The 17,162-nt window shown below is 31.4% G+C and overlaps 1 protein-coding gene across 1 annotated transcript in view; it reads left to right on the forward strand.

Annotated features, from left to right (window-relative positions):
• The window catches only part of LOC139707030 (zinc finger protein 271-like), a gene marked incomplete at its 3' end in the record, with an annotated part of 56,656 nt that extends 43,842 nt beyond the window's left edge, over window positions 1-12,814 (forward strand). Inside the window, exon 2 of the mRNA XM_071617010.1 lies at window positions 11,302-12,814. Within this exon, the coding sequence (XP_071473111.1) occupies window positions 11,302-12,814 (1,513 nt within the window). The remainder of the gene's footprint in view (window positions 1-11,301) is intronic.
• Between the last annotated feature and the right edge of the window lie 4,348 nt (window positions 12,815-17,162).

Genomic DNA, 17,162 nt, shown 5'->3' on the forward strand with positions numbered 1-17,162 from the left:
ACACTGGAAGTCCTATAGTATCCTATAGAATGTCTTCAGCCCCTACCTTAAATTCTATGTGAGAACATTTGTGGCAATATTTCTGAATCTTCTCAGATTGTGTTGTGGATTCTGGAGTGAGGAGATCATCATAATCACAAATCCATGTGTTTTTTCCTCCAGGAGCGGGGTGAGATACTCTATAGGTATCTCAGTTTTTCTTTCCTCCTGAATTCATTCTCCTTCTTTTTGGAGATTGTGGTATTGTGGATTGAGCCACAGGTACTGTACCACTTTGCTACATACCTGGTACTTTTAATTTTTTTTTTTATCTTCAGACAGTTGCTGAGTGTGATTTTAAATTTATGCCCCAGTATTGTGAGTTGCATTTATATATAAAATTTTAGCTTTCTGTTCAATGACAACTTCCCCCTTTTCCAATATTATCAGTTACATTTTTGCAGTATTATCAGTTATTTTACCCATATTATATTTCAAATGAACATGGTATTTTCAATTGTTATACCAAAAACTGCATGAGACTTTAAAATATTTTTTTCTCTCTGGGTGCAATGATACATGCATATTAATTCCAGAGACTCAAGTGGGCTAAGTCAGTAAGATTGCAATTTCCACTTAAACATCAGGAACTTAGGTAGACTAATTAGACAATTAGAAAAACCTGTCTCAAAATTTTAAAACATGGCTGGGTATGTACAAAGTAAAGAAGAATCACTTGATCTTGGAAAAATCATGTGTTTCTACTCTTCCTTTCTGTCTCCAAAGTCAGACAACCTGTCAGAGTGTCTTTATGCTCATTTGTGAAATGTATATGAGAGCATTCTCATTCCATACTCTGGTATTTTCCTGGAACTGTGTTTCAGAACTATGTAATATGAGGTTGCCACAGCTGGCACATCTAATGCCTCTCATAAGTCCAGACCAGTACTTGGGGCTTTTCTTGTTCAAGAGCAGTATAAATGTAGAGAGCTTAGTTTCTCAAAGAAATAACTTATAGAACTCTCAACTTCCATTTTTTTAAAATGTCTTCACTAATTTTGTAGTCTAGCACATTGTTTCTTCCATATTCATATAATTGGAGTACTATTTACTTTTCCACTTTTTGAGAGTAGCCATTCTAACAGCTGTGCTCATGCAGAAGATCTTATAATTGGATGGTGAACTAAAATTCTGATGCAAGCTTTTTAGATTCCAGGGTGCCTTATGCTCACTGGAAAAAAATTGATATGCACCTATTTTAGAAATAAAGAGGGATCTGTGATTTAACCATTTTTCTTCACTAATATTCGAGATTTTAGCCCATTACAATGTTTGCACACCAATGTGAAAACACTTCTTTTTGTTCTAGGGAGATTTGCACTGGCACAGTTACCAGTGTTTTCAATGCTTTGAGGTTTCATATGTAGTCCATTGAATGGAAAAAGTTAATATCGGGACAAATTACTTACAGAAAGAATTGGTTAGGTCTGGTATTATTAGTAAAGTGAGCTGGGTGAGAGAGATCAGGAAGTGCTAAACTGCCACTTGGGCTTTCAGTGGTGGTCTGTATTTCTCTGTTAATATTTTGGTACTGTCTAGATAAAAGTTCAACTGCCAGCAACAGCTATTTGCATTTTTAGAAAATGTTGTCAAATCCCTCTCAGGGATTAAGGGGTTCCCTTAAGATTTAACACCTCTTCCACTCTGGTCTAATGGAATAAAGCCCATGGATCTTGCATGGCCATAGAAAACCACTTATTTTTTTCCTTCCTGGAGTAAATACTCATGTACTCATGTATATCTCATTCCTTCCTCTGTGTGTACAGATAAATTAGCATTTAAACTACAGGGAATTTAGAGTTAAATAATATATTTCAAACCCAAATCAATCTTCCTTTATTTATATTAACACTGGATTTGGGCATTTGTTCCAGTAATTTTGCATATTGCTCAAATTAGGAAAATCTTCAAGTGCATTCTACTTATGTCTTTTTTTTAAAGAGAGAGAGAGAGAGAGAGAGAGAGAGAGAGAGAGAGAGAGAGAGAGAGAGAGTTTTTAATATTTATTTTTTAGTTTTCGGAAGACACAAAATCTTTGTTTGTATGTGGTGCTGAGGATCGAACCCGGGCTGCACGCATGCCAGGTGAGCGTGCTACCACTTGAGCCACATCCACAGCCCCTCTACTTATGTCTTGCTCGATATATTTTTTTTTCAGTTTTCCAATTTGTGTGCCTCTAATTCCTTTACAGTTTTAGATGGACTCAAAACAGGAGTATATATTTATTTGGTGTATCCATAAATGGAGGGAGGCTTATATTCTGCTTTTATTTATTTTTATTTTATTTTTTAAAATTATCTCTCTTTATATCTGCTGTTTGGTGGATGCTTGTGTATAATTCCAGTGTCACACACATTCCGCATACAAGTCGCTTTTGTAATCTATGCCTTTTATTCTCACATCTACCTTGAGGTTGGATTGTAGCATCCACTCACATTAAATATTTTATTGATATGTTTTGATTTATACACTTATAATAATTAACAGTAAAAAGATATTTGTATACATATGAATTGCCCTAAGTTGTTTTCTGTATTGTGATTTCTTTATCTTAAAATTACTACACTGTTGTAATATTATAACATGCATTAGTGTCAGGTAATGATCACTAGTACATTTGCTCTTATATATGAGAGAGTTCTTGTCTAATTTTATATACATTCAACTTTCCAGGAAAATTTTAGAAGTTTTTGCTTTGATTTCTTCTTTAACAAAAAGCTAAGAATGGTAAAGTTATGACCAGTTTTTATTAAAGAGTACCTTGAGAAAAGTGATCATTTGTATAATAGTTTTATCCTTTGTAAATATGTTGAATATTTGAGTCTTTTATGTTCTTTTCTGTATTTTTATTTTCTCAAATACTGCATATTCTTTTGTAAACATACTTGCATATGAAATGCAACATTCATGTGACATCAGCATAAAATATACATGGTATTTTATTGTATTTGTCAAACTGGATATAATACATCAACAAATATTCTAGCTCCTAGAAATTACATTTTACAAAATTTAATAATTATTTCTTCCTCTTTATCCATGCCCCTTGGTTTCAACTCTGGAAGAATGTGGCTGTATTCTCATGTACAGTTGCTGTAATTTTAGTCTATGATTACTGTGTGGGTGTATCATATACATATGATTACAAAACAGTTTCTACAAATGGATAATAAAAGCTTTAATTATTATTTTCCTTTTTTTGTGAATGCATTTATTCCACATATTCATCAATACTATTCAATTCATCTATATGATGTGATTTTATTCAATGTTATCTAATTTCCAAAGATTTTGAGTTTTTATGATTATTGAACACTTAGATATATCCTTTTTATTGTGACTCTTCAAGAATTTTTTGTTTTTCTTTTGCAATCTGTTGTATTTGTTCTTCTTATAAGCATTTGATTATATGTGAGGAAATTAGGGTTTTTTTCCCTTGTCAGTTTTGCAGCTTTTAATGTAATCATTTGATGAATACATTTTTTGTATTAATATTTTGTAATCCATAAGTTTAAGTCTGTTATATTATATAATTTTGAAAAAAAAATATTTTTTTTCTTTTGTGATATTAGGAATTCAACCAAGGTGTCTTAATGCTGAGCATATTCTCAGCTCTGTTTTAAATTTTATTTCCAGATGGGGTTTGCTCAATAACTTCAGTTGGCCTTAAATTTTGAACTTCATGCCTTAGACTCCAGAATAGTAGATATTTCAGGTGTACACCACCATATGAACCCTATATTTTGTATATAAACTTTTGAGCTTTGTACTTTCTTATACATTTCAGTATTATTTATTAATAACTTATATTCTGCATTACTGTGTCAAAATATGTTGTTATGATTTATGAGTGAAGGGATAAAATAGCATTTTATTATCACACTCTTTTCCCAATATCCTAGCATGTTTTAAGAGTTTTGTTGTCGGTGTTTTCTGTAGTTCCACCATTTATATTATTATGAGGTTTACCCTGATTGATTTTACTTCATAACATCAATCATGTGGCATCATGGTATTTTGGTCAGCAGTAGACTTTATGTACAACCATGGATCTAGCAAATATCTTAGCCATGTACTAGTCTATACCATCTAGATTCTGTCATTGCACTCAGAGAATTGGAAAATTGCAGAAGACTCTTATGATAAATTTTCCAGAGTGTATTTCCATAAAGTGAGAAATCATTATATATGCCTATATTTGCAATTACACACTGTATAATTGATATATTTTTATTTTTTTTAATTTTCAAATTTGCTAGTGCTTTTTTAATTGTATCTGCTTTTTTAAAATTTGTATTGAAGATTGAATGCAGGGGTGCTTAACAATAAAGCCACATCCTCAGTCCATTTTTTATATTTTATTTAGAGACAGAGTATTGCTGAGTTGCTAAGTGCCTCATTAAGTTGCTCAATACAACATATATAAGACAATATTATATATAATATTGTCTTATAATTTATGATCCATTTTTCTTATGCTCCTTAGTCACTGGAACTACAGTTGTCCATCACTAGACTGGGCTCATTTGCTATTTAAAAGCACCAACATTGATACTGGTTACTGTATTATGTTTATCTTTGATAGCTTCTAATTTTTCTCTTTTGCTTAGACTTTCTTTACTTTTAGTTTTTAAATTTTACTTTTTAGGGGCTGGGGATGTGGCTCAAGAGGTAGCTCACTTGCCTGGCATGCGTGTGGCCTGGGTTTGATCCTTAGCACCACATACAAACAAAGATGTTGTGTCCACCGATAACTAAAAAATAAATATTAAAAAAATAACTTTTTATTGGGATGGATGATTTGATAATAAATCCTAGCCATTTTATGGCTTATACTATTTTTGTGTATGTTTTATTTTCACCTCAGTAAAAAATGAATTCCAATTTTTCCAGCTGTATGGAGGTCTAAGTGAAACATAATAACCTGTATGAATATTGTTAAAGAAATGGAACCACAATTTTACCCAGTTTTTTGACTGCACTGTATATGCCCAAAGGACTTAAAATCAGCGTACTACATTGACACAGCCACATTTATGTTTATAGCAGCACAATTCACAATAGCTAAGCTATAAAACCAACCATTCAATGATGAAATGGGTCCATTCAATGATGACAGGACAAAAAACTGTTGCTTATGTACACAATAAACTATGAATTGGCCATAAAGAAGAATGACTTTATGACATTTGCCAGGAAATGGATGAATCTGGAGATTTTATGTTAAGTAAAACAAACCATTTCTTTAAGAGCAAAAGTTGAAAGTTATTGCTGATATGTGAAATCTAAAGCTCATAAAGTGGGGAAGGGTAAGAAAAGAAGATCAGTAGATTGCACAATGGTAAACAAAATATAAATAAATGAATAAATAAATAAATAAAAGGGACAAGGATAAAAATATAAAAGATATATATCTGTAAGTGAATCCTACCATTGTAACCACCAATAAGAACAAGATTTTAATTAGGATAAGACATATCACATGCTTTCATAATATCATAAAAATCGATTTTACTGTCAGGTAGAACTAGAAAGAACAAATAAAAAAGAAATTATTTGTTTTAAGAGCTATACGTATATTCTATTATAAATATACAATATAAACATCGATCAAAGTTTGTATATATATATATATATATATATATATATATATATATATATATATATATATATTTTGTATGTTAATAGATGTTAAAATTATAGAAAGGATAATTCAAACAGGATTGTTGTTGCTATTTTTTATATTAATAACACACATAAAAAACATAAAATGTTTGAACTTAAATAAACTGTTAAATATTTCCATTAAGTGGTCTGTCTACCTTGTTGCATTTCAAAATTTCTCTTATACCATTGATGTTGGAGTTACTAGAGATCTCACTACACATTCAGAATAGCTAGCTCTATTAGAGAAATAACAAATAAGATTCTACACACTAGTAAATCTCTGATTAGTGGTTGTACAATTAAAATTTGAGGGTTCCCGTTCTTAATTACCATGATTTTCTCATCTGAAAAATATGTATAATTTAGATCAAGACATAAAAATGAAAAATATATATTTATTTTTGTGATAATGCCTGAGTTTTATATTGTGTTTCATAAATATGGTGTATGTATACTTCTTTGAACTTCAATCACTTTTTCTGCAGAAGTGCACTACCTACATGATAGTCTACTAACTCTCATTTAAACTTTAATTACATTACAGACTGTGCAAATGTTCATGTGGTCAATGTGTTATTTATTTACCTATTCTTATTTTAGGAACTGTTAACATTTATGGATATAGCCATTGATTTTACTGAAGAGGAGTGGGAATGCCTTCAGCCTGCTCAGAAAAAATTATATAGAGATGTGATGCTAGAGAATTATAGAAACTTTGCCTTCCTGGGTAAGTTTAATTTCCCTTTAAAATTATTAACTACTAATTATTATTTAATTTACTTCTGTTGCAGAGTATCTTATGGGAACTTCTCTATAAGAATGAGTTTCAGATTTGTGTTTCAAAGAAAAAGGGCATAAGGGCATTTTTAGTACAGATATTCTTCACTTTAGATAAGTAGTACCTAGTATAATTTAGTGATGTAAACTACTGTACACATAGCAGGGGACACAATTGAGTCATTCAAATGTCAAGGAGAAAACCAAACTGAAAAATGTTGAAAGAGTAGTTATCCAGCAGAAGAAATTTTCAGAAGCTTAGGTTTATTTATTTTGATTGTAATCATTGAACACATACTGCCCTATATTTATCACATTTTCAAATTCCTTGGTGTTCTCTGTTTTCTTCTTTAGTGATGTCCCAGTTTATTCAGATTAACCATCAAAACTTACCTTTTGTTGTAAGGGCCAGCATGATCTGTTTCATATCTTCTTGTAAGGAAACTTTTAAAGAAGCAAAGAGAAGAGAGAGACACACACAGTGAAAAGGAAAAAAGAAAAAAAAATAACTGGCCACACCTCTTAACAGCTGCACATATAATACTCCAAAATTACATACCTTCTGATATCATGAATACATTCTAACCCAGGTTTTCTTTAAACCCAAGTGCTAGCTAACCAATATTAGGAACAGTTAATACAAATATAGAGCCCCTTCTCCCTAAGGACATTACCACAGAAACTAGATAGTGCACCTGTAGAGTTGTCTTAATAGCTTCAGGGAGAAACTGTTGGGCATTACAATTTTGGGACTCAGGGTGCCAGTTACAATCACTCCAACACTTTCCTGTCTCTTCCAAGGTCAGAATACATAATACCTCCCCTCTTTTTAAAGGCCTTTTGAATAAATAATATTACTTATCTCCGTAATGCTGGTGGGGGCAAAAAATAGGGCAGACATAGAAAACAGCAAGTTCCAACATCAGTAAACATCCACCTATGAATATTTTTGACCCAGATGAAATTGAGTAAACATGAAGTTAACCAATCCAACAAGTCCAAAATCCATCATCTTGTTCAACCTTATTAATGATATCTTTAAGGTAATCTAAGTCTTTTGAAATAAAATTACTATTATAACTTAAATTGAAGGAACACATGTTATTAAACTTCTGATATCCTTTATGATGTAACAATAACAGACAATCAGTTGCAGCATGAATGTCAAGTATGGCTTGACAATGTTGTTTTTGTTCTTCATTAAGCATATTTACATCCATGGAGGCATGACTAATACTGTTTATGATAGCATAGGCGAGTTTCATAGAAGTTTTATAAGCCCCTAGAGCTAGTCCAGGTAAACCCACTAAGGAGAATGTCAACCTATTAAATTCTGCCTTAGAGAGAAGCTTCACTGAATCATCACTTTTTTATCAAGAGGAATAGATCTTATATGTATAAATTGCACAGGATGGTGACCTATTAAATACTATGTGGATGGTAAGGACACATTATTCTGCTAAGACAACAATGAGACATTTTTGCAGGTATATAACAATTTTATGCAAGTGAGTTAAGATATTGTAATGGGTTCTAGAAGTTCAGGATCTGACAGTACTGATTTTCCCAGAGCTGGTGTACAGAAACAGAGCAAAATTGTTATTAAGACCAAAGCATTTACAGAGTTTTGTGTGAGTTTATCAATCAAAGCAGTAACAAAGTTATCTAGAGTACATTCTAACCCCATTTTAGCCAACACCTGTTGTGCTGAGGCTGTTAATGGTTTTATATCCCCCGCCCAGTAACTAGAATTAACTAGAATTCATGTATCTTGGGGTCCTATTTTAATGATTCTCCTCTTTTGAGAAGAATGATTATTCTCTTGTTTGGATGAACTCTTATCTTCCAGGGTTAAATGAAAATTAGAAATCAGCTTGTGAAGTCCCTGATGTACATTTATAATTGCTATTTTTCATGCATGAAGGTAGAGTCCAAACAGGACATGTTGGCATAAGAGTAGCAGTTTATGCTTTTCCCCACATGATCAAAGGCATAGGATCTTGTCATGCTGGTCAGATGGAACCTCATATATTACATAATTTTTTTAGTAATGGCTTTTTTGAGAATAAAATGTCTATTCAATGCAGATGACCAATTTTGTGTATTAACTTTATGTTGTATATTGAGCACATTACCTGTAAATAAAACAATATTTAATGCATATTAATAAAAGAGAGGCTAGATCTTTCTTTGTTTCTGTTTTAAAAGGCAAGTATTAGGATACAATTTGCTCACTCAACAAAGCTCGTCCAAAAGAATAATGAGAAATTTCTTGATTTAAAACTATATCTCATTGATTAAAAATTATGCAAAAGGATGAGATGTAAAGGCAGGAGCATTATCCATCTTTAAACAAATAGGGCCTCTAGGAGCAGATCATGTTTGGTTTCTTTCCATGCTGTCTGCTGGAACTGACTTGACATTTGCTTTTTTTAGATTCGATTCTGTTAGTATTTTTTTTTCTTTTGTTTTGTGTTTTCAAATAATGCATTAGTAATCATAAATATTTTGAAGTGAATGAATCATTATAATTTTATTTTGTGATTTTTTAATATTTTTTATTTTTTTTAAATTTTGATTAGTGATTTAATTTCTGGATCATTGTTTTTTTATTGTGGTATGCTTGGCTTCTTTTCACACTTCCTATATATATAGGAAATGTGAAAATATATGTGGAGTCTTTGACTATAATATTAACTCTACACAAAACACAGTATATATACATATATAACACTTCTCTTTATATATTCTTTAGATTTTTAATTTTTACAGTATTGTACAAGTTGCTTAGACTTTTCTTAAACTTGGTACTGCTTGATAAGCCTATCCCATATTGGTAGAATTTCAGATTTGCACACTAGTAATGCCCCTCTCATTTTTTCTTAAAGAATTATTCACATAAACATTGTGCTCATTGATGTTAATATTTTTCAATTTCACTCCCTAAACTTTTTTTGAATAGTGATTTAGTGTTCTTTGAGTAATTCATAACTGTCCGTCTCCTTATGTTAAATTCTTAATGTTTTTTTTTTTTTCTTTTTTGTCACTTGGATTTAGCCATGCTTATCTTTGTTTATATTTGCTGTACTATTTTTTATTTGTTCATTAAAGGAGCCATCAGTAGATTATATAGTCCATTTTTGGGAAAAAAGTATAAAAACGTTTAAATAAATAAAAATAGGCAAGAACAGTGCTGCATCCTTGTAATATTTGCTAATTGGGAGGCCATGAAAAAGTACTTCATTTGAGAGAAGTCACAGAAATTTAGAAACGACATGGCTCTAACAATTTTAAAAAAGACTTGTGTTGTAGTTTGTGATATAGAATTTTGGGGGGTAATCTCAAGCATTACACATGAAACATTAAAAGTTGGATGACCTAAAGATCCAGAATTGCCAGTACTAAATATGTATCCATGAACAATTAAATCAGAAAATTGAAGAGATACTTCTGCTTTTGTGTTTAGTGCAAACATTTTTCTCAGTATTAAAGCTAGGGTCTAAATGTGTGTGCCCATCAATGTCGAATGTGTAAAAATATGTACATATATACTATTATTATTTAGTTATAAAATATTTTGTCTCTTAAAGTGTTATAAGAAATATATGCAGGACTTTGAATTAAGTGAAAGGTGGCAGGCAGATATTAAGTTGTAGGAGCATTTGATTCACATGTGGAACTCCGAAATTAAGTGAGCAAAATTTTGCTCACCAGGTACTGTGTTTTGTGTAGGGTTGATATTATAGTGAAAGTCTCCATATTTTTATTTATTGAGCATAATAGGGTCAAGAGTTTTATTTTACCACACAGTGAGTGTATTATGTTCTTCATAAATACTAGTAGAAGGAATATAATACCTTGTAAGAACAAAATTGATAATTATATGAAATAATGATTGTGTTAATTCATTCTATTTAGTCATTTTACCTTGTATATATAGTATAAAATACCATGATATATTTATAGATAAACAAAGTTGTATTTGTCAATAAAGGAAATTCTCATATCACATGAATGTAAAAATATAAAAATCAATTTAATATACTTGACTCTCATGTGTTGAATTCATCCAAGTATTATGGCCATAGGCTATGCAAGGTTTTTATAGTCTTTTAAAAAATGTTTTTTATGATAAATTTTATAGACATATTTGTGTATATTTCTTAGTAAATTTTTTGTTCATATTTCTTTTTAAGAGTCCATTGCCTCTTTACACTTGTTGAATATTTATGGAATTATCACTCAAATTCTGCTAGTTATTTTCATGTCTCTATGTCATGGTAGACAAAAAACATTTTTTGGACATTCTTTAAAAAAGCCAGAAATGTTTGTATATGTTTTACATTTCTCTTGTTCTACTGACAGTGAAGGTAGCTGGTAAATATTTCCTAAATACACAATACTATCTTATTAAGGAAAAAAGGCTGTTAATGATACTTTTCTACACTTTATTATATTATTCTTCTTTATGATGTACTCCTCTTGGATACTGTGGTCTATACAAGAATTTTGGTAATATTCTCAATGTAATTTTTTCTGTACATTTTTTATTCAACTAATATATATTTTGAATTTATGGTGACTTTGGACTTACTAATATGCTACACTCCTGATGTACTTATTTTACCTTAATTTCATGTTACGTAGGCAAAATATATTTATCCCAGTCTAATAGGTATTGTTTTTATTTTTGTTTATTTCAGCCATGACTCCTAATCATACCCAAGTATATTCACCAGAAAAGGGCCTAAAACATATATTTCATGAAGTGATAAGTGCAAAATATAGAAGTTGTGATCTTGAATATTTACCAAAAAAGAAAATAGGGAAAACTCCAAGTGAGAGTGAACACCAGAAATCATATAAAAAATCAGGCCTTGTTCTCCACCAGAGAATTTATACTGGAGAGAAGCCCTACCAATATAAAGAATGTGGCAAAGCTTTTAGTAAAAAAAAAGGTCTTATTTACCACAGAGGAAACCACAATGGAGAAAAGCCCTACAAATGTAAAGTATGTGCCAAAGCTTTTGGTCGAAAATCACACCTTATTCGCCACAGAAGAACTCACACTGGAGAGAAGCCCTACACATGTAAAGATTGTGGCAAAGCTTTTGGTCAAAAATCAGACCTTATTTGCCACAGGAGAACTCACACTGGAGAGACACCCTACAATTGTAAAGAATGTGGCAAAGCTTTTGGTCGAAAATCACACCTTATTCGCCACAGGAGAACTCACACTGGAGAGAAGCCCTACACATGTAAAGATTGTGGCAAAGCTTTTGGTCAAAAATCAGACCTTATTTGCCACAGAAGAACTCACACTGGAGAGAAGCCCTACAAATGTAAAGAATGTGGCAAAGCTTTTGGTCAAAAATCACACCTTATTCGCCACAGGAGAACTCACACTGTAGAGAAGCCCTACAAATGTAAAGATTGTGGCCAAGCTTTTGTTGAAAAATCAGAACTTATTTACCACAGCAGATATCACACTGGAGAGAAGCCCTACAAATGTCAAGACTGTGGCAAAGCTTTTGGTCGAAAATCAAGCATTATTTGCCACAGAAGAACTCACAATGGAGAGAAGCCCTACAAATGTAAAGATTGTGGCAAAGCTTTTTGTTACAAATCAAGCCTTATTTGCCACAGGAGAATTCACACTGGAGAGAAGCCCTACAAATGTAAAGACTGTGGCAAAGCTTTTGGTCAAAAATCAAGCCTTATATGCCACAGGAGAACTCACACTGGAGAGAAGCCCTACAAATGTAATGATTGTGGCAAAGCTTTTGGTCGAAAATCAGACCTTATTTGCCACAGGAGAACTCACAATGGAGAAAAGCCCTACAAATGTAAAGATTGTGGCCAAGCTTTTTGTTACAAATCAAGCCTTATTTGCCACAGGAGAATTCACAGTGGAGAGAAGCCCTACAAATGTAAAGACTGTGGCAAAGCTTTTGGTCGAAAATCAGTCCTAATTTACCACAGCAGATCTCACACTGGAGAGAAGCCCTACAAATGTAAAGACTGTGGCAAAGCTTTTGGTCAAAAATCAAGCCTTATATGCCACAGGAGAACTCACACTGGAGAGAAGCCCTACAAATGTAAAGATTGTGGCAAAGCTTTTGGTCAAAAATCACACCTTATTTGCCACAGCAGAACTCACACTGGAGAGAAGCCTTACAAATGTACAGAATGTGGCAAAGCTTTTGGTCAAAAATCAAGCCTTATTCACCACAGCAAAACTCACACTGGAGAGAAGCCCTACAAATGTAAAGAATGTGGAAAAGCTTTTGGTCAAAAAATAGACCTTATTCATCACAGCAGAACTCACTGGAGAGAAGTCCTACAAATGTAAAGAATGTGGGGCTGGGGTTGTGGTTCAGTTGTAGAGTGCTAGCCTCGCATATGTGAGATCCTGGCTTTGATCCTCAGCACCACATTAAAATAAATAAGTGAAATAACGGTATTGTGTCCAACTAAAACTAAAAAATAAACATAAAAAAAGAGAGTAAACCTTATTAACAACAGAATTTATACAGAAAAGAACCTCTACAAATTGAAAAAAAAATGCAGCAAAGCTTTTAATAAGAAATCAATTATTTTCACCACTAGGCTACTTATTCTGGAAAGAAGACATATAAATGTAGAGAATGTAGAAACATTTTAAATTATGTATCATAAATTACAAGACATCAGAGAAAGCACATTGGAGAGAAGCTATAAAAATGAGACCATTGTACCATTACTCTAAGACAGGGACAACATTTAATCCTCATCACAATAACCATAGCATAGAGAATGTTTTGAAATGTGAAAATTGACAATGTGACAATGCCTCCAAAATTTATTCACCAATACTCAGAACCTGTGGATAAGTACTGGTTAGAAAAGAAACAAATGGAAAAAAAAAATAGCTACATGTTTCTTAAACACTGCTTATTTTTGGAAAATTCATTGTGCCCAGAAACCCTAAAAAGTTAAATAATATATCCAAAATGTATTTAAATTTTAAATTCATTGAACATCTGAAAACTTATACTAGTAGTGAACATTGAACAGATTTTGTCCAAAATATATGCCTTATATAACAGTGTAACATTTATAATAAATGTGAGAGTATAGTAAAGTTATTATCTATATATTACACCTTGATGTATACATCAAGGATCAGTAAAATACAGAACCCATTTAAGTTTAGAAAACAAGTAGTTGTCTTTAGCTTTTGCTTAAATTTATTAAGCATTATCAAGTTATTTTGTAGAAATAACAGTCATAAATATCATACATGCATAGTGAAGAAACGTCATCTTTGAAAGAATATAATTGTTATTCTAAATCAAAAATTACTATTTTCACTTTTGAATACTGAGAAAAGAATTATATGAAATCTATTTTTTATGTTTAACACTCAAGTGTAATATTTTAAACTTTAATTTTTTGTTGTATTTCAGTTTACGTTTAGGTATTTTTATACACTGAGCCACATTCTTAAGCCCTCTCTCCAGTTTTTCAAATTTTGAGACTGTATTGCTAAGTTGCTTGAAACCACACTAAGTTGCTGAGGCTGAATTTAAACTTCTAAAACTACTCAGCTTCCCAATTTGCTTGGATTACAAGCATGGACCATCATGCCAGGTTTACAGTGCATCTTTTTCACCTATATTTACCTTATGAATGCAATATGTCTTTATAACTGAATATTTGTTTATATGTTAACACTCATGTATTGCATCCTGTTGTTAAATGACAGATATAATAGTGTTCCACTTGACTAAATGTTCTATGTAACAGTAAAACATACTGTTGAGTAAATAATACTCTAGCATCTGTTAATACTTTTACACATTTTTAATAAACTTAATGTGGAATACAATTTGCATAAGTCAGATCATTATTTTTTTCTGTTTGTATTTAGGGTGAAATTAAGAGTTATAAGAAGGATATAAATATAGGAAAATTAGCCCCAGATTTTCATATCTTGAATTATAAATTTTAAAATTTTAACTTTTTAACATTTTAACATTTCCTAGTGATTTTAATAGACTGAATTTCCACAAACTTAAAGGTAGCTCATTCAGGAGAGAAGAGCTTTATCTTTCTTGTGTGCATAATGGTCTTCTAGATTTCATCCTCATTGGAGACTTTTCATTTTTCTGTGAATGAGGTCAATGATCAGTGTTTTCATGTACATTAGTAAATTCTGACATCCTTGTTATTCTATAGGTAGTGTTATTTCAGGGCAGGAATTAGAGAAATGGATGTGGAGTCAAGGTTGAGTGAGTCCTTATACTTATGACAAAATAATAAATGAGCTATGTTTTATAGTCTGATTTTCTGAGGACCAAGTAGTAAGAGGTAAACTGAGAAGGTTGTATGTAAAGATTATGTTTCTTATCATAAAATGTTGACTTTTCAGCTACAATAGGGTAAAAGCTTCTTATTCACAGAATCCATACAAAAATCATATTGAATATCATTCACAATTTTATAAACATTACATATAATTCATGAAGAACAAAGTTTACAGCAACATATGCTTAAGAAGAAGGTCTGAAGAAATTTTACACTCGCCAATATAGACATATTCATACCAATTTAATTATACATGAAACTACACTAAATGAGAAGAAAAATCAATTACATCAACACACAATGATATAGAAATAAAAACTTGTAAATACTTAAGCAAGAGACCAATACTGGATGAAGTGTGTTTTCCAATGCTAGGGAAAAATGGACATATAATCAGTTAAAGGTAATTGAAGAAAGATAAGTTACCCACTTGTAGCTACAACATCATTTGAAAGAAAAAGTGTCACAAAGTAAGCAAAGATTATTCACTTCCATTTGTATGCTTTGTAATATTTTCCAAAAGTATTCTGCTTATTTTATTGCAGTCAAATTGGGAAACAATCCAGAAAGTTAAAAAAGACAAGTATTGCTCTTCTGGTTTTAAAAGCAAGAAAAGGAATAGAGTGAGATTTATTGAGCTAGAAAAATTTACTCGTTAGAGTTAAAAAAAAAAAAAAAGAACTGAGATTACCAGAGTCTAAGTATAATGTATTTCAGCCTTCCCTGGCTGCACAGGGAATTTTTGCTTAACAAAGAATTTGTTCACGAATGTACGCTTAAAGAACATTTCTGTTTTTAGCCAGTCTTTTTCATTAATCACAATTATGTACCTTTCAACAGTTTCCAGCCACAAAAATACACAATTTAAGAAATCTTCTGGTTCATCCTCCATATATTCTTCCACAATATTCACTGGACAAGATAATATAAACCTTTTGTCAGCTCCATCAAGGCATTCACTTCTACTAATTTTAAGGCCAAACATATAGTGCATAGAAAAGTATGATACATGGAACAACATAATTTTACTTAGTAAAAATAATTTTTTTTTTCATGAAAAATGTATCCCAACTCCTTTGTCTTGGGATTACATTAGAAAAACTATGAGGTAATTATACTGTGTATTATGACCTTAGGCTATGAGCCTTAAAATTACCTTAAAATACAAAATATATATATATTTATGTTTATTTTTAAATATAGTTTTTATATTTCAAATATTCAAATTCCACAGCAATCAATGATACAAAAATATGAGAAAAACAACTGCAGTTTGATATCTCATCATGACATTTCAATACCTGCTGTAGATTGCCTGTGGCTTCCACTTTTAATTTTAAAAAAATAATGATTTTTCCATACAATTTGGGTGAAGTGGAGGTTAAAATCTCCTGCATTGTTTTCCTGAGCAAGCCATCATACTTGAAACAACTGAAACCCAAATCAAAATATGTTTACTCTACATTCTAATTATATCAGTTCTTAACTCATCTAGCATAAAACAAATCTACGTTCTTCTGGTTGAATATCTTGAGCTCAAAGATATGTTACCTGGGAGCTAAAAAAAGTATGACCTAAATGAAGAGATCTTTTTTGCATAAGGCAAATTGCACTTTTTGTATTTGTTTTTTCTGCCTGTGAAGATCTACATTTATTTTCCTACAATGGTATTATGATTGATGGTGACTTGTGTGATTACAGGAAGCTTAAAATGTGTGTTTGAGTCCTTTCCCTGGTAAAAAATACTATAATTTGTACTCTAATAGGAGACTCAAAATGGTGCTAGAAAAACCTATTTTTTAATCTGCCTCTTTATTCATGGTTTTCTAATGGTTTTGATCTAGTCAGTTCAGACCATTTCTGATTAATGGGTGTCATCAAGATGTAAATTCCCACTATAATCATTAGCAATGAGACAATTCTTCCCATTAAAAATAAAAACATTCTCATAGAGTCTTTGCTATATTCTAAGGAACAACTCTTGCTTTTTCTTTACTAAAAAAAAAATAAATTCAACATATTTGAGTCCCAAAGTAAATGGCAATACATTAACCTAAGCACCATGAGGAACATAAAAAATAAAAGATATCACCTTTGAAATATAAAAACAAATAAGAATCAGAAATGCTAAGCTATTACCATCTAAACTATACAAGTGCTTTTAAAATGTAATCTTAGATGTTCTACTCACTCTCATAGTAAGATGCCTTAGACTCAAAGATATTTAATCACTCACTAAAGTCACTCAGTGAATTCATAACAGTTCTTATTCTAAAGCTTTTACAGATTTTTTTTGATAATACATTGCAAAGTCTCACCTGTCTTCTTTA

Source organism: Marmota flaviventris, chromosome 9 (genome assembly GCF_047511675.1).
Source record: "Marmota flaviventris isolate mMarFla1 chromosome 9, mMarFla1.hap1, whole genome shotgun sequence".
Taxonomy (NCBI): Eukaryota; Metazoa; Chordata; class Mammalia; order Rodentia; family Sciuridae; genus Marmota; species Marmota flaviventris.